This window comes from Larus michahellis, chromosome 9 (assembly GCF_964199755.1).
Source record: "Larus michahellis chromosome 9, bLarMic1.1, whole genome shotgun sequence".
In the NCBI taxonomy this organism is placed as follows: Eukaryota; Metazoa; Chordata; class Aves; order Charadriiformes; family Laridae; genus Larus; species Larus michahellis.
This window is the reverse complement of record NC_133904.1, coordinates 7,701,055-7,724,104: the sequence shown is the minus strand read 5'-3', so window position 1 is coordinate 7,724,104 and position 23,050 is coordinate 7,701,055. Positions and strand designations below refer to the sequence as shown.

The 23,050-nt window shown below is 45.7% G+C and overlaps 1 protein-coding gene across 2 annotated transcripts in view; it reads left to right on the top strand.

Annotated features, from left to right (window-relative positions):
- SV2B (synaptic vesicle glycoprotein 2B) overlaps positions 1-23,050 on the top strand; it is a 68,006-nt gene that overhangs the window by 44,240 nt on the left and 716 nt on the right. For both annotated transcript variants that reach the window (XM_074600740.1, XM_074600739.1), the window contains exons 3-12: positions 5,701-5,881; positions 6,519-6,670; positions 11,006-11,139; positions 11,905-11,994; positions 14,169-14,279; positions 15,410-15,498; positions 16,251-16,415; positions 19,013-19,146; positions 19,838-20,038; positions 22,338-22,497. In XM_074600740.1, coding sequence (XP_074456841.1) covers positions 5,701-5,881; positions 6,519-6,670; positions 11,006-11,139; positions 11,905-11,994; positions 14,169-14,279; positions 15,410-15,498; positions 16,251-16,415; positions 19,013-19,146; positions 19,838-20,038; positions 22,338-22,497 — 1,417 coding nt within the window. The remainder of the gene's footprint in view (positions 1-5,700; positions 5,882-6,518; positions 6,671-11,005; positions 11,140-11,904; positions 11,995-14,168; positions 14,280-15,409; positions 15,499-16,250; positions 16,416-19,012; positions 19,147-19,837; positions 20,039-22,337; positions 22,498-23,050) is intronic.

Below are 23,050 nucleotides of genomic sequence, written 5' to 3'. Positions count from 1 at the left end.
AAAGCACTAATAAGCCTACAAGGAAAATCAGATAAATTTCAGGAAGAAAGGGAAAAAAGGCCACTCAGCCCTCAGTTCATCCTCTGGTGAGACCATCCCCTGCTCTGGTACACGCCGGCCATCGCTAGAGCACAAGACAGTCAGGATGACCGCTGGCTCATTCCTCCCTTTAGCTTACATACACACAATTGGATCCTGTGCCTCGCCTTGTCCATCTCCCAAACTGTACAGACCCGACTCACAAAATTTTGTGTCCATAAAGTGCATCCCTGTAAAACAGATGCTACACTGGTAGGAGTGTTTGGATTTTGTTTTTATTACACTTTGAATAGCAGGATATATGAGGTTCTAATCCTTTTTTGGTGTCCAAATGCTTTCCCTCTTCAAAAGCCTTTCTTTTTTACCATAGGGCTATACAGGTAGTGGCTTGGGCTTTGAAGGCAGGTAGGAGCTTCCACGTTCCTGTGGTTACTGGCTCCGTGCAGACCAGTTACAGCTGAGACAACCCTGCACCTGGACCCGGGCGGCCTCCTCACCTTCCTGACAGCCCCAAGGGCTCTGGGACTAATTCGTCCCATTGAACTGTGGGGTTTTTCTGCTCAAATTTTCCATTTTTAACATGAGTCCTTGTCCTGCCTTGAAAGGGATTATTTTCAGATTTCCCTTATTTTTAAGAATTTTAATCCCATTAACTGTCAATGAAAGAAATTCATGCTTGTGATGGAGATTTAGTTAAACCTTGTTGGTTTTTTTTTTTTGTTTTCTTTCTGAAACCCTCACTTCAAAATATATTGAAATATTAAAAGGACAGTTTAGTGGACACCGAGCCATGTACTATATCCACCTTTCCTTATTCCTAGAACTTCAGCTTTTAAGTCCACAATTCCTGTCTAACATGGAGCACAAAACTTCGATAAAGGCTAATAAATTTTTTAGTGTGAAAATGCTGTATATGTTACCTCTTTTCTAGTGGGAATGAGCCCAGTCAGTGGTCACATATTTTCCTTATAACTTCAGCATTGAATGTGTCATAACCTGAAATTTATTCTTAGAATTTCTGCTCTTCGGTTTTCCACCGATTTTACGGGAGGCTATTGCAGACTTTCCCACAGGCATTCATTATACTGCATTACTTGTGGAATAGTCTGCAAATAATGGCTTATTCAGAGCTGCCCTTAACATTTCACCTAACCGCTGCATGTGTTAATTTGGAAGCCGAGTCCTCCCAGCACAGTCTAAGTCTGCGTGGTTTGAAGCAGAGGTCTGAAGTCCAGTTTCTCGTACAGACTGCTGTAGTGTTGTTCTGTAGAATATTTTGTGGGCAGAAGTAAAACAACAAAAGAAATACCATTTAGTGATCGCTTTTCTTGGTCTAATTCTCCTTAAAATTCAAGTTCCCTTGAGCTGGATCTCTTTCAGAGGTAACAACCATCACTATGTTCTCCAGAAGACTGTCTCTCCCGCATGGAGACTGTACAAGTAACTATTCCACTCCTCCCTAGGTCCCTGACACCTTATTGTTAATCCAGGAGACAGCAATCTCCAAAGCCTGATGTTTGTTATTGTGCACCTTGGGTCCCACAATCTGGCAGCTGTCAGAGTGTTTTATAGCAGCTGCCCCAAAAGGTTTAACGATACGGGCCATGCAGAACATGCAGTCTTCCCAAAAGAGACCTCTCTACCAGAATAAAGTGTCCTGCTGATTTTGTTTCAGCCCTGTAGTAAACATTTCTATAGCCGGGATCCTTCCCCTCAGAAGCTGGCCAAGTGGACAGTCTCTGGTCAACCCTGAGGTTTCCTTTACTACAGATTTTCGTTGTTTTAAATTTCTGAGGGACAACGCATCCGTTGGTTTGTCGCATATGATAACCAATGAAAGCCACATGGATGCTGTATTGCAGAGATATAATTTTCCCTTCCATCACAAGTTTGGGCTCCTCAGCCAGAATCTGCAGAGGTTTGCCCACAAAAGCAGCTCCACTTTGCTTCTCGATACCCAGTTTCACACGCTGCCATGTCCCATGCCAAGCCCACCATTCCCTGGGCCAGAGAGCTGGCTGCCCTGCTGCCGGCCAGGGTGCTTGGCAATAAATCCCCACTGCAATAAATCCCCAGCTAGAAGACAGAAACAACCTCCTCCACCTCCTCCGGAGCGGGGACGTTTTCTGTTATTAAGAGGATTTGGATGAACATCTGCCATCCAGGGATTTTCTCCAAGGGGGGAAAAAAAAAAAGAAAAAAATTAACTGAGGCAGATGATTTTTTTTCTTCCTCATGGGGTCTGGTGGGGTGGGCTGAGCTGTGTCGTGAGCCGCTCGCGCGGCGCTGGCAGCGCTCACTGTCAGAGGGGCGGCTGCGATGCACCAGTGAGCAGATACCAGGGTGCATCATCGCTTCCGTCTGCTGGCTGCGATCAGAGCTGCTCCATTAAACGTAGCTCAGGAGCCAGGGTAAGTGCCTGAAGCCTTACAGCGCTGCATTAAGATTCTTCCTTCAGCAAGATTTTGGACTGAAAGGGTTTTTTACCTCAGCTCTAGCCTTGTAATTTGCACTTCAGCGAACAAGCTGGAGACCAAAGTCAACAGAGAAAGAGATCCCAGCTTCCCATCTGTGTACATGTCTTCTCTGACTGCTGCAGATCAGTATCTGAAACCTTTACTCACCTTCAGATCACCTCACCAGGACAGCTCGGGTGAGGAGGGTATGGCAGGCAGTGTGGGTATTGATGGCACAGAGCCGTGTGGAGATGTACCGTGTGGAGGTACAACTGTGACGGCAAAACCCTGTGCCATGGTTGTGGTACAAAGAGGCAAGAATGGATTTTTTTTGCCTTTGACACACAAAATCCTAATTGCCCATTAGACATTTTGTGGCCACAAAAGAAAGCAGAACCATTCACAGAGAGGTGACCCCACTGCCCTGCTATGGAACAAGCAGATTTCAGAAGTCTGAACCTTTCCACTTCTGATCAACGTGAGACAAGCATCCTTCAAATGCTGCAGCAGCTCTCTGCTGCATAACTTTTAATTTAGTAATGCATTTCAAATCACGTGCAGGCGTTCACAATCAGAAGAAAGACAGAGTCAGCTGCCAAATAACTCTCTGCATTAGTCCTTAGCCGGCTTTGCTGGATGGCATAGAACAGCCTTCAGCCATCAAATTGATCGTCTCATTTAAATGTTAACGAGTTGCAAAAAAATTCGTCGTCACCTTGTTTCCCAAGTGATGTCTTTGACAGAACAGGTCCCTGGGAAGCTGTTGGCTCTCAAGAGAAGTCAACACTTGGTTCAAGGTGAGGATTGACCCTCCAAAGAGATGTTCTTCAACCATGCCTGAAAAATGTTTATTTTAGCTGCGTTTCTTCAGTCAGTGAATAGGAATGTTTCCTATTAAAACAATGTATTTACTTGCTCAGCACCTGTTGCCTTCACTAGGGGCCAGGGATACAGGGAACACTGCTGCTTTTCTTCAGTTATGGTGTTTTCTTCAACCCCTGCTCAGCTGGGTCTTGAACCTGACATGCCCCCAACCTCCAAGCATCTCCAAGCATAATTTTTTCCTTCAAGAACCCCCTGCACTGCAAGTTTTGCTTTTCATCCAGCAGATATTCCTCCATCCTGACATAGTTTAGCTCCTCTGGATCATATCCAGCCATGACCAGGCCCCATCAGGATCTCCACAGCAGGACTGTGCAGCCTATAGGCATAGGCTATAATCCAGCCCGTGGTGTTTGAGATGATGCAGGAGGTGTTCTGGGAACGGCCTCTTGCACCTCTGTGCTTCCCAGGAAACACGGCGGTTGCCACCACTTTCTTCTGAAATGTGGTGATGGTGGCACTGCTCCTGTTCTGTGGACCACTAGCTTGCAGTAGACAGCTCTGAGACATATGTGGGTTAGTAGGTGAGGAGCTGCCAATGCGGTAACAGTGAGCTTCGGAGCCCCGAACCCTTCCATGTCAGCAGCTGGCAGAGCCATCAGAGCATGCTGTAAAGTCACCGGGTCATCACCGAGTGTTTTGGCCCTGCAGTGCTAAGGCAGAGGCAGCCGCAGCCACACTCAGCGAGAGGACAAAGTACGAAGGGCCTTGTCCTTTACACCGTGAAACTCAGCATAGCTTCAGGAGCATAGTCTCTCTCCTTGCGTTCTTGCCTCATCTGGGCTTTTTCAGAGGAGCCTTGGAGACATATGCTCCTGCCTGATCCTTTCCATCCTTACATGTTTCCTGGCTCAAAGGAATGAGCAGAGATTTGTTCACAGCCAAGCCTAAAACAAAAAATTGAAGCCCAGGGGCCAATGAAGCCTTCAAAGACCTGGTCCATGTGGTACCAGCTGCTGGACTGATCAATTACCAGAGGTTATTCCTTAACAGCAGTGCAAATCATTTCCCTCTAGCTGATCAATGTTTCCAGCCCTCCAGCACTGATTGCTATTAGATTTTAAATGCTTAATATCTAATCCTGCTGTCCTTTCATATCATAACTCCTTCAGGCCTCAACAGGAATTTTGCCAGCAGAAGAATCATAGCTTGCGGTTATTCCTGGGAATATTCTTGCTCACTGAAGTATCTACAGCTTAAAAAAAATAATTCCTGGACCTGTGAGCATTATTAATTAGTGCTATTTACACTAGTACCCAGATAAAGGAAAAGGCCATATGATAGGTGGCCCTTCTGGGGGTGCTGTCAGTAGAAGAGCCAAGAACCACCGCTGTGTTTTCTAGGCCAGAGTTGCAAGCACATAGCGAGCTGGGTACAGGCAGCTTATTTAGGGAAGAAAACCATTCTCTCCTATTCAGCCCGGCAGCAAATGTAGTCACTGAAACTGTGTTTTGAGGACCCCATGGTAGAAGATCTATTGAAGTCAAGTTAAAAAACGGAACCCATTTTTCTTAACAATGTCAGAGTGTCAACTTCCTAGAGCAAACTGTGAAGACGAGCAGTAGGTTCTGCTTTCTCCTGAAATTTTGAGATGAAGACTGCACTCTTTTCTGTAAGCTATCCTTCAGTTGGGTGCCAGATCTTGGCTCAGTAACGAAGGAAGTAGATGCGCTACACAAGGTGAGCCTCAGTAACAGACTGATCCTTTCAGAAAAAGCTAGGAAAAGCAGAGAGTGAAAGAGATGATATACTGCAAAGGAAGCATGGGTAGGATAGGTAACCTGCAAAGGAATTTATCCACGCTTTAGCAGTCTCTCTGCTCTCACAGCTTTCTGAGTACAAACGGCAACCAGAGAGAGCCTCCTCCCTGCACATCCTCAGTCCCATTGCGCTCAGGAGGGTTAGCGGAGTTAAGACATCAGATTTCTGTTGTATCGTTGGTGGCACATAGCTGGGACACGTGTATTCTAAGCTGCTTATGCCTGGCCATTGCTTACGTGCAGGGGATATGTGAGCGGGGAGGCAGGGAGAGAAAGATGTGGGTCTGGTCAAATGAGGGTATGACTATATTGCAGGCAGCAATGCAGTAGGGAGCGATGCAAGGTCATGGGCAGAAGATGAGGAAATTAGGTTTCACCAATGGATGGAGTTTCTGGCATCTGAGATAGCTAATCTGGGGGGGGAGCATGAGGGTATCTCTACTTTATTGCATAGTATACTGGGTTGACACCAGCTGCCGTACGGGAGCATTAAAATCTGCTTCTACATTGCCTAATATTTGTACCCACTAACCAAACTCACTGTCTCTCTGTTTCTATTCTAGGCTTGATAGTCTACTTAGGAATGATGGTGGGGGCTGTCATGCTGGGTGGCCTCGCTGATAAACTGGGAAGAAAGCAATGCCTCATCATATCACTTGCAATCAATGCTGCCTTCGCGTTCCTCTCCTCCTTCGTCCAGGGATACGGATTCTTCCTCTTCTGCCGCCTTATCTCGGGCCTCGGGTGGGTAACTGGTGAATCCACCCCATGTCCTGGAGGAGTCCTGCCACAGCTTGGCAGTTTGAGTGTGTGGGGTGGGAGGAGGAAGGCTCCTCCGGAGATGCGTCTGGTACCAAGCTGGGATGGCACTGCTGTTTAGCACGTGTGGTTACATTACTTTACTCTTGACCTTTAAAGAGTTAGCATTAAGAAAGCTTGATCATTGACGTTCTTCTGGCACTGCCCAAATTGTGCAGAAAGGCGAGTGAGACTGATAAACGCCCACCTCATTTTACAAGCCTTACAGCCAGGGCCTCCAATGAGACCTTCAGCAGTCCCCATCGCCTGCCTGTATTTTAACACCCTAAAATGAGTGATCACGAAATAACAACAGAGAAGATGTCTAGGTGAAGAGCAGGGCATTACACTGGCTTTATATAAACTGTACAGGAAATTCGGCTTTCAGAGCATGAGAAGAATCTTCTTTATCTTTGGTGTCTAAGACGAGACCAGCCAAAGAGAGATTTGCATTTTTCCTACAAGCCTCGCCTTTGTGCAGTGGGTCTATGAGTATGACTTTCCCTCTTTATATATGCCATCCTAAATACAAAGACATTGAAGAAAACTCTTATTCTTCCCATGTGCTGTTTTTTCTCCTCAGTATTGGGGGATCCCTCCCCATCGTGTTTGCCTATTTCTCTGAATTCCTATCTCGTGAGAAGAGGGGGGAACACCTGAGCTGGCTTTGCATGTTCTGGATGATTGGTGGTATTTTTGCTTCAGCAATGGCTTGGAGCATCATCCCGCATTACGGTAATTGGTTTGTGCTTTTGACTTTCAACACCGCCACATTCCTGCATCACTACAATACCCCAACAGCCCGCACAGGTAGCGTTAGTCAGTCCTCACACATCCCACCATAAACAACACTGAAAATAATAGATACCTGAAGCGCACACAAAAGGTTGGATAAATCAACTGAGTGATTGATTGACTGATACTAGGGCTGTAAATAGGACTGATGAGGGCTGCTTTTCATCAAAAGCTTCAAATACACCCCTTGAATTATGCTGCCAGAGCCCGAGCGCTTAATCTAAATGTCAGGGCATTCAGGGAAAACTGCACTGAGATTATATTGCAAAAATTGATCCAGTTATCAAAAATAAGTAACTTTAATCAGAGAATTACTGGGTTCTATGAATAACAGCAGTGAGGACAGCACACGCTCTTTTCCTTAGCCAAGTGTCAACGCTCTCGGGGCTGTGTGTCTGGTGACACGTCTCCCCAGCATGCGATGGGCTGGAGTCACATCTGACTTCACCTAATTGGCTTGAGGAGTTCCCTGCCCAGAGCTGGGAGTGGGAGAGAAGCAGTAGATCAGAAGACTCTGAAACCTATCCATGCTCTGGGGAGCAAAAATCTGCATGTCACGTGGTGTTCCTTGTAACTCATGTGTATATCCTAGGGAAACATCAGAAGCAAATATCTACTGGAAAAGATTAATTCCCTCAGTATCCAGTGACACCAGCTGTTTGCAAAATCCTGTTTGAGGAAAGTAGGACAGGCCACAAAGACCATGAAGAAAAACACTAACATTTACCTATCTATCAATCCGTCTTCACCATCTTTAAAGTATGCTCAGTATAAAGACATTTTCATGCTTTTGATTGATATGACAGAGACTGTTGGAACAAATAGACAAATTTACTGCATAGTGTTGTCAGGTTAAGTAATTCTATTATCTGCAATTACATTTGCATTAGAAAACTCTTATGTATTTACATTACATTTATTTTTCAAATGACTTTTCGATGTGGCCCTGTATGTTAAGGAGTGTTACGAATGCTTTGAACTTAATGATGGTGATAATGGGGTTGAGTGTTTATGGGTAAGAATCAGGGGCAGGGCTAACAAGGCGGATATCGTAGTAGGAGTCTGTTATAGACCGCCCAATCAGGATGAGGAGGCAGATGAAATATTCTATAAACGGCTGGGAGAAGTCTCAAGATCGCGAGCTCTTGTCCTCGTGGGGGACTTCAATTTGCCGGACATCTGCTGGGAATACAATACAGCAGGGAGGGAACAGTCTAGAAGGTTCCTGGAATGTGCTGGGGATAACTTCCTGACACAGCTAGTGAGAGAGCCAACTAGGGAAGGTGCCCTGCTGGATCTGTTGTTTGTAAATAGGGAAGGTCTTGTGGGGGATGTGAAGGTTGGAGGCTGTCTTGGGAACAGTGACCATGAAATGATAGAGTTTTCAATTCTGCGAGAAGCAAGGAGAGGGGTCAGCAGAACTGCTACCTTGGACTTCCGGAGGGCGGACTTTGGGCTTTTCAGGAGCCTGGTTGACAAAGTCCCCTGGGAGGCAGTCCTCCAGGGCAAAGGAGCCCAGGAAGCCTGGATGATTTTCAAGAAGGAAGTCTTAAAGGCGCAGGAGCAGGCTGTCCCCATGTGCCAGAAGACAAGCCGTCGGGGAAAAAGACCGGCCTGGCTAAACAGGGAGCTAGTGTTACAACTTAAGGAAAAAAAGAGGATCTATGGCCTCTGGAAGGAAGGGCAGGCCACTCAAGACGACTACAAAGAGGTAGTTAAGCTATGTAGGGAAAAAATCAGGAGGGCTAAAGCCCAGCTGGAGCTAAACCTGGCTTCTGTTGTCAAGGACAACAAAAAAAGCTTCTATAAATATATTAGCAATAGGAAGAGGACTAAGGATTATCTCTGTCCTCTAGTAGATGGGGCCGGCAACATAGTGACCAAGGATGAGGAAAAGGCTGAGGTACTTAATGAAGTCTTTGCCTCAGTCTTCAGCAGTAGGACCAGTTGTTCCCTGAGCACCCAGACCCCTGAACTAGAAGACAGGGATGGGGAGCAGAATGAAGCCCCTCTAATCCAAAGGGAAATGGTGAGGGACCTGCTTCAGCACCTGGATGTGCACAAATCTATGGGGCCGGATGGGATCCACCCAAGGGTATTGAAAGAGCTGGCGGAGGTGCTCGCCAGGCCACTTGGTATCATTTATGAGCAGTCCTGGACAACCGGGGAGGTCCCAGCTGACTGGAGGTTAGCAAATGTGACACCCATCCACAAGAAGGGCCGGAAGGAGGATCCGGGGAACTACAGGCCAGTCAGTCTGACCTCGGTGCCTGGGAAGGTCATGGAACAGATCCTCCTCAGTGCCATTACACGGCACATGCAGGAGAACAGGGTGATCAGGCCCAGTCAGCATGGGTTTGTGAAGGGCAGGTCATGCCTATCAAACCTAATATCCTTCTATGATAAGGTGACCCACTTAGTGGATGAGGGAAAAGCTGTGGATGTTATCTACTTGGATTTTTGCAAAGCTTTTGACACCGTTTCCCACAGCATTCTCCTGGAGAAACTGGCTGCTCATGGCCTGGACAGGTGTACTCTTCGCTGGGTAAAAAACTGGCTGGATGGCCGTGCCCAGAGAGTGGTGGTAAACGGAGTTAAATCCAGTTGGTGTCCAGTCACAAGTGGTGTCCCCCAGGGTTCGGTGCTGGGGCCGGTTCTCTTTAATATCTTTATCAATGATCTGGATGAAGGGATGGAATGCACCCTCAGTAAGTTCGCGGATGACACTAAGCTGGGCGGGCGTGTTGATCTGCTTGAGGGTAGGTTGGCTCTGCAGAGGGATCTGGACAGGCTGGACCGATGGGCTGTGACCAATGGTATGAGGTTCAACAAGGCCAAGTGCCGGGTCCTGCACTTGGGTCACAACAACCCCATGCAGTGCTACAGGATTGGGGCAGAGTGGCTTGAAAGCAGCTCGACAGAAAAGGACTTGGGAGTGTTGGTTGACAGCCGGCTGAATATGAGCCAGCAGTGTGCCCAGGTGGCCAAGAAGGCCAATAGCATCCTAGCCTGTATCAGGAATAGTGTGGTGAGCCGGACTAGGGAAGTGATCATCCCCCTGTACTCGGCACTGGTGAGGCCCCACCTCGAGTACTGCGTTCAGTTTTGGGCCCCTCGCTACAAGAGGGACCTTGAGGTGTTGGAGCGTGTCCAGAGAAGGGCTACAAAGCTGGTGAGGCGTCTGGAGGACAAACCTTATGAGGAACGACTGAGGGAGCTGGGGTTGTTTAGCCTGGAGAAGAGGAGGCTGAGGGGAGACCTCATCACCCTCTACAACTACCTGAAAGGAGGTTGTAGAGAGATGGGGGCTGACCTCTTCTCCCTGGTGACAAGTGATAGGACGAGAGGAAACGGGTTCAAGTTACGTCAGGGGAGGTTTAGATTAGATATTAGGAGACATTTTTTCACTGAAAGGGTTATTAAACATTGGAATAGGCTGCCCAGGGAGGTGGTGGATTCACCATCCCTGGAGGTGTTTCAAAAAAGGGTAGATGGGGCACTGAGGAACATGGTTTAGAAGTGGCTTTTGTCAGGGTAGGCTAAAGGTTGGACTCGATGATCTTAAAGGTCCCTTCCAACCTCAACAATTCTATGATTCTATGATTCTAGGGAAAGTAACTGGAGCAATGCAAGAATGATGCTGTGCTTTCCAGTCCCTAGCAGGGGAATACCTGACCTGGTCAGGCATCAGGAAAAAAGCGGGAGAGGGGGAATCTCAAATGCAGGATTAGGATCTTGGTTCTTCTATGTTTGAATCCCAGCTGAGGTTTTGTAGGTCGGGAAAAAAATAAGCTTGCTTTCCTAGCTCGCTTCCGTAAAATATGAAATACATGTGTGATGTACAAGACGGAAAGGAGACACCTCTAATGCACCTCTCAGATCAGAGAGGATTTAACCTTTGTAGATTTTTTTGTAAAATCACCGAGCAGCAATAAATTAGAGCCCTGATTCCTCTATGCTCTCCCAGCCTTTCTTGCCTACAGCTGCATGGAGCTATTCTTATCACCAGGTGATTTCTGAACTCAAAGATAAAAGGAGGTTTTTAAAAGGCAGAGCCTGAGCAAGTGCGCTCCATTTTCTGTAATGAACATGAACTCACTTGCTGTTATCTACTGAGCATGCTGTTGAGCCTCTAAGAGCCGTCATTGCTAAGAATAGCAAACTTTCAACCTGTCCCTGTATCATTCAGCGCTGTAAAGTTCAGAGCTGCTTTAGGAGAGAAAAACTCAGAATGCCTGGTCAGTATTTTTACTTTTTGGCTCTTGCTGTTTCCAGGCTGGGGGTTCAGTATGGGAACCAAGTACCACTTCCACAGCTGGAGGGTCTTTGTACTTGTCTGCTCTCTGCCCTGTATCGCCTCCCTGGTGGCACTGAAATTCATGCCTGAAAGCCCGCGATTTTTGCTGGAGGTAAGACGATTCATCTGAACGTTGCAGTCTGATATTAGCAGAGGATAGCTGGTCCCTAATGTGTCACCGTCTGTCTGTCTCTGTCCCATCAAACACGCATAGCACAAGCTGAGAGGCAAAACCACTCCTACGTGTCTACACTAGCTCCACAGATTGCTTAAATCCCAAAGACTACAGACAACGAGGTCAATCAACCATGGTTAATGTTTCACTGCCAAACGTTGTAGAGAAAAAAGGTGGTGAATGCTGGGAATTTTGTAAGTGCAATAAAGGCATTTTGAAAACATCTCACAGAGTTTTGACATGTAACTACTGAATCCTGGTGGAAGAGCAAAGGACAGAGTATGTTTTACTGAGTAAAATACATAAACCTCAGAGCTCTTATGCAAGTATTCTTTATTCCAAATTCACAGATGAGAAATGCGGTGATATCTAGCCCAAGACAACCCTTCAAGTCTTTAGCAGAGGTGGGATTAGAGCCCAGGTCTCCTCATCTATCTCCTCTTCTTTCCTCTGGTTTTAAAGCTCTGTTCCTGACTGCTCTCCTGCCTCAGACACTTTTAGGGTGACTCCTTTCCTCAGCACAGCGATGCTGCACTCTGTGAATACAAACCATGCTTTCAGCTATTTGCGTTTAATACAGCCAGTGCCGTACGTGTGCTTCTCCACTATATTGGACCTCTAGAATTGTTTTCTCTTCATGCTTCGGTAAATTACAGAGCTGGGAACTTCAAAATTTATTTTCCTTTTCTTTGGTGTTTTCAGATAGGTAAACACGATGAAGCCTGGATGATCCTCAAGCAAGTTCATGACACCAACATGCGGGCCAAGGGCGAGCCAGAGAGGGTGTTTACGGTGAGTTTGAAAAAGCCATGAGTGTGTAAAAAGAAAGGTTGGACATATCTGCCTTGGTGCAGCACAGCACCAGTTTATTCCTTCTTGAGACTCTTTCAACACGACCTCCCCCAGCAATCAGAAAAAGGACTCTGAGATACATTTTGCGCATTAAAGTTAGACGCCAGTCTGTTTTTTCAAGTATTAGTCAGTTCTGTGAGTTGCAGTGAGTATTCTTCATTCCTGGTGTTACTCTGCAGCATATAGACCAGTGATTTGCCAATTACACACATGCTTAATTGGTCTGCTGTAAGAGAGTAAAACCAAAAAAGAGGGATATTAGTCATGTGGGAGATCTGAGTCACTCCTTTCTCCATTCTGGCTTCTAATCAAACTCTGATTAAACTTCACGTACCTCCTAATGAGCTTCCTAAACTCCACCTGCCTCATACCCAATCTTTAATCTCTCCAAGGGAAAGTGGGATGAGTGGCTATTACTCATTAGTCTGCTGCTTGTTGTGAAAAAGGTCACGCCAGTGGACTCTGTTAATAGTAAAATCAGGTAAAAGGTTTATGCTGGGGTTAGCTGCAAATTACTATAATTCAGTTGCAAACTCCCAGTGAGCCGGCCAGGGAATAGCTCTTGATTTATGCTTTTAAAGGTAAGAGGACATGTGCTTTTAAAGGACGGAGAAAAGGAGATATGGCTGTGTGTCAAACATGTCTTTTGGAACAAAAAGGAGAGCAAGGCTACGTGTTCAGAAGGGTTGTCAGGCAACAGGGCCCTTCAGGAGTGATCCTTCAAGAAAATTAGATTAATATCAGTTCATGATGATTGTGTGCATGTTCAGGTAGGAACTTAATGAGCATGTGTTATTTTTAGGCTACCAACCATTTGACTAATGTGGACCTTGGTAGCAGAGGTGCGAGAGACCATCTCTCTGAATCCCTACCTGGCTTTGCTGTAACGCCGAGCTGGGGTGGCCAGTCCTGTTGCGTGGTGGGAAGAGGACTGAAACTCAATTATATATATATAGATATACATATCGAAGTTGGGCATTATGAGAGTCTGAGTAGGAGAATGAAGGAGCAGCTGCACATCACCCATTCGTGCTCATTGCTCCATCCAACAGTGTCATGACTGCTGCAGCATGAGTGGATCTCAGTATCGCACCTCGAGGTATGGCGCGCCGGCTGAGTCAAGATTTGCTGACATCCGTTGGCACGGGCGGATGATCAATGCAGCTGGTGTAGCACAAACTGTCAGATTTTATGTTTTTCTGGTAGGCCAGAAGTTGCCGGTTTGTGGTGAGTCAGCCGGTGCCGGGACAGTTCCCAGATCTGACATTTAAACGGTGCCAGCAAGAGGAACACGGAGACTCCACAGCTGAGCCAAGGTGCTCATTCGTAGTCAGAAATTTATTCAGTAAATTTTCACCTCCTTCTCGTGTTTACAAACAGATCTGGTTTCCCTGAATAAGTCTTTTACTTAAAATTATTGAGCAAATATTTTTCGGGACCCATTTTTAAGGGTTTCTTGAGCAGTCCAGTTCAGGTGTTTGGTGTTGAAGGTTCGGATTAGTGGAGCAAATTGATTGCGTGGTGTGGGCTCATTTGATGACACAATGCATTTTCAGTTGCAAAGACTCCCATCTACATATTCGTTTGTCATAGAAGTTCTGCCAGTGGTGCTTAAAAGGTGCTGAATGAGAAATATTCGTGTCAGTTATCTTTGAAGAAACAGATCCTGAGGGCACATTTCGATGTGGATACAAATGGATGATCATGGAGATGTTTTTTTTTACTATAATTGCCTAGTCCTAATTTCCTGTGGGAATCTAAAGGATAGAGAAATAAGGTAGTGCACAGGCACATTAGCCAACAAATGAAAGATTGAAGTGGATGTGATGCACTTGAAATATTTCAGGGAAGGAGAGAGAGAGAAAGGATGGAGGAAAGGAAGGCAGGAAGGAGGGCAGGCTTCTTTCTATAATAAAATAGCTTGCTGTAATTAAATCGGTTAGCTCAATTGTTAGTGGTAACATTCAAGGAAAAGATAGTAAGGGATATCGGGTGGAAATATTGCCCAGAAGACAGTGGAATTTAAAATCCACCCTTGATCAATTCTAGAAACTTCAGTCCAATTTTTTATATATTTTTTTCTCCTTTTCTTCCCCCCCCCCCCCTTTTTCCAGGTTTCCTATATCAAAACTCCAAAGCAAATAGATGAATTTATTGAAATCCAGAGCTCAACAGGGACCTGGTACCAGCGGTGGCTGGTCAGAATCACAACCACTTTCAAACAGGTAAAGAGAACTAAAAAACATCCCACAGGGGCTTTTGAGCTTTGGGCTCTGGTGCCTCATTGCTTCAGGTCATGGTGTCTTGAAACCCCGACCCTCACTCAAAAAAGTCTGCTGGTGTTTGCAAAAGGCTGTACTCTGATTGCACTTGCTATGCAGATGTGAGCATCTCCAAACTGCCAGCCCCCAAAATGCCCCTGTGAGCATTGTGGTAGTCCAGATGGCAGGCCTTCCATGATGAGCCACAGCCCCAAGCACTTGACTCTCTTTCTGGGCAGATAAATATTGATTCCCTCTCCCCCAAGCCTAAGTGAATTTACCACCTGCAGTGGATTCAGAAGAGTGTTTGCTCCTTGCTCCTGCTGAGACTGATTTTCTAACAGTGTTGTATTGTCTCTCCATCTAATTTAACCTTTCACACATGCTATGCTGCTTACCTATGCCCATGCAGAACTTTGTGGAAAATCTTGCTAGATCTTCCAGTCTAGGAGGATGAGCCTAAAGTAAAGGAGAGTCTTCCATAATTGATAGCAACGCAGGTGCTATGCTATTATTATGTTTATATATCAAGTTAAGAGCATGAGGAATTACATCCCCTCATGTTCCAGGCGGTATTTTCTGTAACAGATCAAGAAGAGCAGGTCTTGGTCTGCCTCCTGCCCTGCTCGGCTTCATCCCTACCTGAGTTCATCTTACTCCTCCTAAAGTCCCAGCTGTGTTTGGCGTTTTGCTCTTCAGCGAGCTTTGGAGGTCATTTTGAAAGCACCCCTGAGACAATAAGTATATGTGAAAAGACAAAATTGTCGGCGGGTCTGAGAACAGGCTCATGTCCACATTTACTGATATAACCTGAGAGAGACACTGCATCACGCCAGCCCAGCCCTGGTCACGCACTCCAGCTCATTACAGAGGGTTCAGATCAAGTACCCTGGCACACAGCTGAGTAAGCGATCTTTTTGCCCATTTATCTCGATAAATATAATTTTGAACCGACACCGAATAGAAGCCGCGCATCTGACCTTCCCCCAACGAGCCCTTTTTACTGACAGTATATTTATGACGCTCTCGGAAATTAATCTGCCAAGTGTCTGTTTGGGTGTCCTTGCAGCTAATTCCTTCTTGTGGGTCTGTAGGTCTGGGACAATGTGCTATACTGCTTAACAGCCCAGTACAGGATGAACACACTGATGCTGGCTGTAGTTTGGTTTACAATGGCCTTAAGGTAAGGTACTTGTTTAACTTCTTCAGGAAATTAGAGGGCCCTCAGAGTTTGAATAATTATGTACACATTTAAGTAAACTATTAAAAAATTAACCCTGGTCTTATTTTAAAGAGTCTTTGTGTACTAAGCCCTGCTCTCCTAAGAACTGTTGATCAATCTGATTGCTGATATGAGAGTACAAGGTGCTTGGAACAAATCAGGACTTTAGAAGCGGTGAGTAGGGCAGTAGAATATTGACTTTCTCACCTCTAGATCTTCCATTTGATCTTGTCTACACAAAAAAAGACACAACCCCACTGGATTCTCGTCTGTTCCTTAGTCTAGATCAAAACTATTCAGGTGAGCCTAAATCTAAACTACAGGTAAATTTTGACTCTCACTTAAACCTCACGCTTGCAGAAATCTGCCTTCTGGGGGAGTTTACAAATTTCTTACTGCTCTGCTAGCCTCTTGGGCAGCAAGGATAGCACATGGCTGGATTTCCCAGCCAAGGAGTCCAACTTAAAGGAATTGTCCTGCTTTAAGTGAACGAAAATGGCTCGACGTGCTTCTGAGATCAGCTGAGTGTTTAGAGTAGGGAGGCATTTTGCTCTGTCCTGTGTCCGACCCGAGCAAGAATTTGTATCAGAAATGCATTGGCATTAGGAGTTTAACAGGTTTACAGGTTATGAAGTAGATCACTGGAAAAGCACTGCAATATTTGCAGTGCCAGTATCTCGTATCCCTAATGTATGTCTCCCATCCTGCTATAGTTACTATGGCCTTATTGTCTGGTTCCCTGATATGATCCGGTACTTCCAAGAAGAGGCATATGAATCCCGAGTGAAGATCTTTGATGAGGAAGAAGTGTCACACTTCACCTTTAATTTCACCCTCGAAAACCAGATCCATAGAAACGGGGAATACAGAAACGATAAGTAAGTGAACAGAACTTGGTCCGATGCATGCAAACTGAAATACGTTTCTAGAAAGCTCCTTTTTTTCTTTCTTTCTTTTTTTTTTTTCTTTTTCCACTGACTCGAAAATCTCTGTTGTTCTTTTGGACACACAGTCTATATCTCTCAAAATCCCCAAGGCAGTTTTCTGCAGACCAAATATCCTTTTTCTCCTGCTTTTCACGCACTCTGCCTCAGCCACTCGCATCTCCAGACCCAAGGGGATGCCTGCGAGGAGCCCTGCCTTCAGCAGGAGCAGGCCAGCGGGCACCCACCTGGCTGTGCTGGGCAGCTCTGGATGCAAAGGGGACTTTTCTTTCCTTAGCACACACTGACATCTACTGGTCTTGGCCAGGGAAGACCATCACTTGTAATGAAGCTGCCCCGCTGCCGCATTTCCAAAAGAAAGAGCTGGTTTTCCTTGAAGTCCCCTGTACGACTTAGCCCTGTCTCCATCCTGCAGCTCATTAGTGCGAGCTGTGTCGTGGCCAGTTGTACTGGTGTTCTTCTCCCACGCTGGCCGACATCTCCCCACAGCCGAGTATATCACCTTCTTTTTTAGTGCTTTGAAGTCAGTGAAGTTACTGTAGCAGAACACCATTGCTTTCCTCCCTTTCTTCTCCTATTTGGGCTGAGCTTGATGTTTTTTCTTCTGCATCCAGCCTGGACCCCAATCAGTCTGTGTTCCACAGCAATACAAATCCTAGTGATTTGTACCAGGCCATCACTACTTTTCTAAATCCCAATAAAATGGGTGGTAAAATATCCCTATGTAAATTCTGTGGAGGTCCCCTTGCCCCAGATAGGCTAGCCAGGCTGTTGCTCCAGCTGCCTTGCACTATGTGGGGAGGTCCCATGGGGTGTTCAATGTTACATAAAACACTCGCTGTTTTAATCTTCATGGGTGAAACCATACCTCATTGCCCAGACGGGTTATTCCTCTCCTCTCAGAAACTATTTGTCACCATTTCCTTGGTGTATATCTGATAGACGTTGGTGGGGGACCCCAGCATATGTCCCTATGTCCTTCCAGAGACCTTCCTTGCAGCAAGGAGCTGTGCTTGATGGTGCAAACCTAACCCCATAATTCCTATTCCCCTGCTGCTATCGAGCAGCCAAACAAAGCCCGGTGAGAAGTGGATGGTGGTCAAATTTGGGGACTGGGGACCCTTATCTTATACCTGGAGAAAATGTGCTGTTTTCACTAACTTCATTGAGAATTGAGGATGCTCAGCACCTTGCAGGAGGAAGACATAAAACGGTGATGTAGTTCACTGTTCACTTTCCTTGGTCTTCTCAAAAATTCAAAACCTGATCAATCTACGTTCCAGTAATGCCCACAGCATATCTCGATATGACTTATAGCTGTGAGTTAAAACTCCATTGAACACCAGTCCGTTGCTGTATGACTCTTTTAAAGACAGATGTTAAGAAAGCAAACTGCAGGAAAAGGGCTTCGAGCCGCCTTTGGGAGTAAATACATCACAGGCTATTACTGAGCAAATGCAGAACAGCTTCAGTTCTGCTCTAACCTATGAGACCTTCTACATGGAGTAAAAGACTCGAATAGTCTTCTCATGGTATTTCGAGCATTAATAATATCTCTTAGTAGCTTCAGTTAAGAAGCCCTGCAGTGCTCAGTTAATGGTGTAAACAGCCATCGTGCGCGACTGTGTTGTAAGTGCTCAATTCAATTAAGTTTCTGGGTATATGTTAGAAGGCTTTTTATTTGGTGACAGTCATGGCCTCTTTAACTAGAGCAATAATGCTTGCTCTTAATAGCTCCTTACATCTTCCAAACATGCCTGTGCATTAACTAATACATCTTCTCCGTGTCCCTGCAAAATTTCGTAGGTAAATCAATATCGTGTCATCCTTCAGGCAGGCAGGTCAGACGTGTCGAGCTTCCCATCAGAGGAGAAATCAATCACCTGACACAGTTGATTATTTTTAGTGTAATCTGTTTTCATTACATGATAAGCAATATTCCCCGAACAGAGATGGTTACAAGCAGAACTCAGATAATCTCCCCGCTCTCTCTAGAAACCCTGCTGCATTTTTGCTTTAAAAATCACTTTGAGTTTAAACAGCTGTCAGAAGCCTTTCACCAAATGGCTCAACGGGCTCCTGATAATCTCTGTTTGCATTTATGCTGGAGGAAGGGGCAGAATAAGGAAGACGGCAAGGCCAGTCCACAGAGAAAATGCCATGCACTCGGTGAAATTATTTCTTCTTCAGATGGACTAGTACTGAAAGTGAGAGGATTTGTGTCCATTCAGCCTTAGAGGCACATTTTCATAGGTGTGACTATTTTTGAAAGGGAAAAACTGCCAGAAATCCGAAAAGGTCCATCTCTCTTTAAAAAACCCCACAAATTCTTCAAACCCATCGCTTCTACTGAAATACAAAATGTGTAAGCATGGAGATGGAAGGACAGCTATGCATTCAAGCAACACCTTTTCTGTAAATGACCCTAGAAATTGCCGTTATTACTCTGTCTCTTGAAACAGCCGTTACATGCTATATAGTGTAGAAAATACCTGAAAGCACAGGGTGAAGTTCTGTTTCCTGCCCCGCAGATTTATTGGCATGAAATTCAAGGAAGTGAGATTTGAGGATTCACTGTTTGAGGAATGCTACTTTGAAGACGTGACATCCAGCGAGACCTTCTTCGAAAACTGCACCATCATCTCTACTGTCTTTTATAACACGGGTAATGGCATTCCTGCTGTGGTCCCATCTCTGTAATTAGGAACTATTTTGTCAGATTCTGGGAGAAAGGACGATAGGGGTCTGCGTGTTTGTGTGTGTGTGCTGGGTAATGAAAGTGATGATGGGAAAAGAAAGAGGGTGCTGCATTTGGACGGAGGCTTCAGTTTGCTCCATCGGTGTTTTTAACCAGATGGCTTCTGGTGTCGTTGGCTGCTGCACGGGAAACGCAAAAGTCTGCGCTCAGACCTTGGCAGGTTAAAGTAATGGCAAAATGCCTAGCAGTTTAACAGCTCAATTCAACAAATTTGGCTTAAAATATAATTTTAACCAACCTGCGGTTGGTGGTCATAAGCAGTAAGATATTCATTAATTTATCCTGAAAAAGCTTTTCACTTCTACTTTAATAGAGAACGAATCATAATGCATGAAAGCAAGAGCCTGCGTTTCCTGTCCATGTGGCGTGGGGATACCGATCCAGGTGACTCCAGAAATATAGGGAGCGCACGAGCTTACACCCACCATGTGCCAAGCATGCAGCTAGAGCTTGCCGCTAAAATAAAAACTCCCCGAATTTCCATTTGGTGAAGAGCACCTCTCAGATCTCTAGTTTGGTTTTGACCCTGAGTCCTGTTGCTGCTGTATGAAGGGAGATCAGCTGCGCAGGATCAAGATTTTTCCTCTTTCCCTCGCAGATCTCTACGAACATAAATTCATCAACTGCAGGCTCGTAAACAGCACATTCATGAAGGAAAAGGAAGGCTGCCACCTGGATTTCGAGGAGGACAACGATTTCCTGATCTACCTGGTCAGCTTCCTGGGCAGTCTGTCTGTGCTGCCGGGCAACATCATCTCTGCGTTACTCATGGACAAAATAGGGAGGATAAAGATGATCGGTGAGCGGGGACGACGGGTGGATGGCACAGGCCGTGGGTGGGAGCACGACTCTGCAAAGAGCCGAGGTCAGTGTGAAGGTCTCGCTGCATCTGCACTCACCAACGTGAGCCGAGATGGTTCAGGTGGGGATGAGTCACTCCCGGACCAAACAGAGCAGAAGGGTAAAGAGACTCGAGGGTGAGGGAAGTGACCTACTCTGTGGCAGTAGGCAAGTTACCTGCTCCTCGCCTCCTCACCCCGCTTTTCTGTGTAGCTGTGAAATCCTCATTTTTTTATTTTGGCTTTTACCTCAAAGCCTATTGTTTACCCAGTCCTCAGCACATCAGCGTCAGAGCTGAAGCAGGACCTCTTGGTGCTGTTGAGTGGATGCTGATGTCCACAGCATTCCATATAAGTAAATAAACACTTTGCTTGTAGCAGTGAATATTCACAAAGATTATTTGATGCAGCATCTCGATAGCCCAGGAGTTCCCTCTTTTGGTTTCCTGGTTTTCAAATGATCTTACAAACAGCTTCAGAGAGCATATGGTAGATTAACTGACCATGTCACAGCCAAACAAGATGCCACCCTTTAGCGTCATTGGAATAAGTTATCACTGTATCAGCTTTAGGATTACTCTGGGAATTTCTGGTGTTGCTTCCTCCAGGGTTCAGACCTTGCTCTCCAGGTACTGTGGGAATCGTACCTCCAGGGACAGCCAAGTGAGTTTAACAAAATCAGGGATGTGGCTCGGGGTAAGGGGTGACTCATTCACTGGAGCTCACCTACCTTTCTCTTCTGAGAACAGAGGGGAGTTTAGTCAGCTTAGCCTCACCGTCAGACAGGTTAAGGTAAGAAAGATGACCCCCGCCAGTGTGTCAGGAATGTATGTTGCAGGGGAAATGAGCGTTCGTGTAGTGAATTTGGAAAAGACCCAAGCAAATCAGAGGGTCTGTGGGAAATAAATTAAATAAAGCTGAATGAGAATCAGATTGTCCCCCCTGCAAACATGTCAGCGTTTCAGCATCTTCCTCTGGAATTGAGATGACAGCTGGGATCCTAAATGCTTATTTCTTCTGCAGAATGAAAAGTACAGGACAAAAATTAGTAACGACACGTTGAAACGTTTCACTCTGGAATTTTCAATTGAAACAGCCTTCTGGCATCCCACCCGTATCGCTCTGATGAACACATTATTTCTGGTCAGCTTAGCAGGAAAACTGAATTTTGCTTTTTGCGTTATGTGCCTCGCTGGGACTTCGGTTCAGTGTTATCGTGTTCTGCTAAACCCTCTCCTGTGCCAAATGTCAGGTCTGGGGCACAGACGCTGACCCTAATGCTGCACTGTACCTCTTCAGCAGGGGGAATATCCACCCCGCGCAGCGGGGGATGTATTTTGGCCAGGTACCACGGAGGAGAAGTGGATATGGAGTCCTGCACGGCAGCTTTTTATAGGCAGGGCGCCGCAGTGGCAAGATGGAACATAACGTCCAAAATGAAGCATTTTAGTTCTGGTTCAGCATTCAGATTATTTTGGATGGCATCAAATTGATTCGAAAAACCCCAAACAAACAATTTCACTTTCCTGGTAGTAAATGGAGATATTTCAGCAATGACAGAACTTTACAATGAAAGATACTTTGATTTTGCAAAAATTGCATCTTTCAAGTGAAAATTCCCAACAGGGTAGAAGGCAGTGCTGTAGCCATTAATATTTCTGAATCTGAACTGTGCCTAACTGAGCATGAACTCTCTCACTTTCTCCCTCGGTGGCATTCATGAAATTATGGCTCCTGTGCAAATGTGCCATGAAATCTAATGATGTTCTTATAATTAAAAGAGATCTCAAGTGCTTCATAAAATTGACTGTAAATTATCCTAATTGAGACTATAAACGTGTCAAGTGATTTCAATATGATATGAAATGCACCAGCTCTTCACTCAAAACTCAAGTTGGAAAACCTTCGCAATGATTCTTCCTCCTCATTGACTTTCATGTTTACTTGCCCCTGCTCTTTCTGGGTCCATCTGGAAGTCGGAGATGCTGGAAACATGCCTGGAAAAGCCTGTCTTTGGAGTCTCCGTAGAGCAGGACTATCAGCAAGATCAGATGGTCATTGAGAACATTTTCGGGCTGGTTTCCAGCATCAGAGAATGACAGATAGGCAGCATCAAGGTATTTTTGGGTTCTTGCAGATTTAATTTCTTCTGGGGTGAAACGCCGTCACTTGAAAGCCATCTTTATCAACAAACGTGTTTGCTCAACTGTGGACAGGGAAAACCGGTGCCAACATTTTTCTCTTGGTTTCCTCCCGTAGGTGGCTCAATGTTGATCTCAGCAGTGTGCTGCTTCTTTCTCTTCTTCGGCAACAGCGAGTCAGCAATGATCGGCTGGCAGTGCCTCTTCTGCGGGGCCAGCATTGCAGCCTGGAACGCTCTGGACGTCATCACTGTGGAGCTCTACCCCACTGACAAAAGGTGCTCAGAATATTTGTCCCTTTAATTTCCACCCTCTGACTTTGTCCTCTCGGTTCCTGATGGAAAAAGTCACTCTAGATAAGCGTAGTCGGGGGAGGTGTATTTTTTTTTTATTTTCACCAGTCCTTAAGGGCTTGGGTAGTCCTGCGGCTGTACTGGATCAGCACAGACATTTGCAAGCATAATTCTGCATGCATGGTGGCTTGTAGGCAGGGAGTCGCGTGGGCGTATGGAAATTACAGGCAGATAAAATATGGATTCTATCATTTTCGTGGATGTGCATGGAGGTCTGGCCTTTCAGGCTGTATCCCCCAGCATCTTGACATAGCTCATCACCATGACAGCCTTCCCCTCCACAACCTGGAGACAGCCATGTGCGCAGAATGGTTTGGGAGATGAGGTAGCACAGGAAGCTTTGGAAGAATGTGCTGCAGATTAAACCTTTCCTTGTGGCATCATTATAAGCCTTTTTTTGCCTTTTTCGCCTTTTTCGGGCTGTTGGGGGAAGCCAGAAGGGAAGGAGAAGGACTGTGCTTTGAAGGCAGTGTGCTTT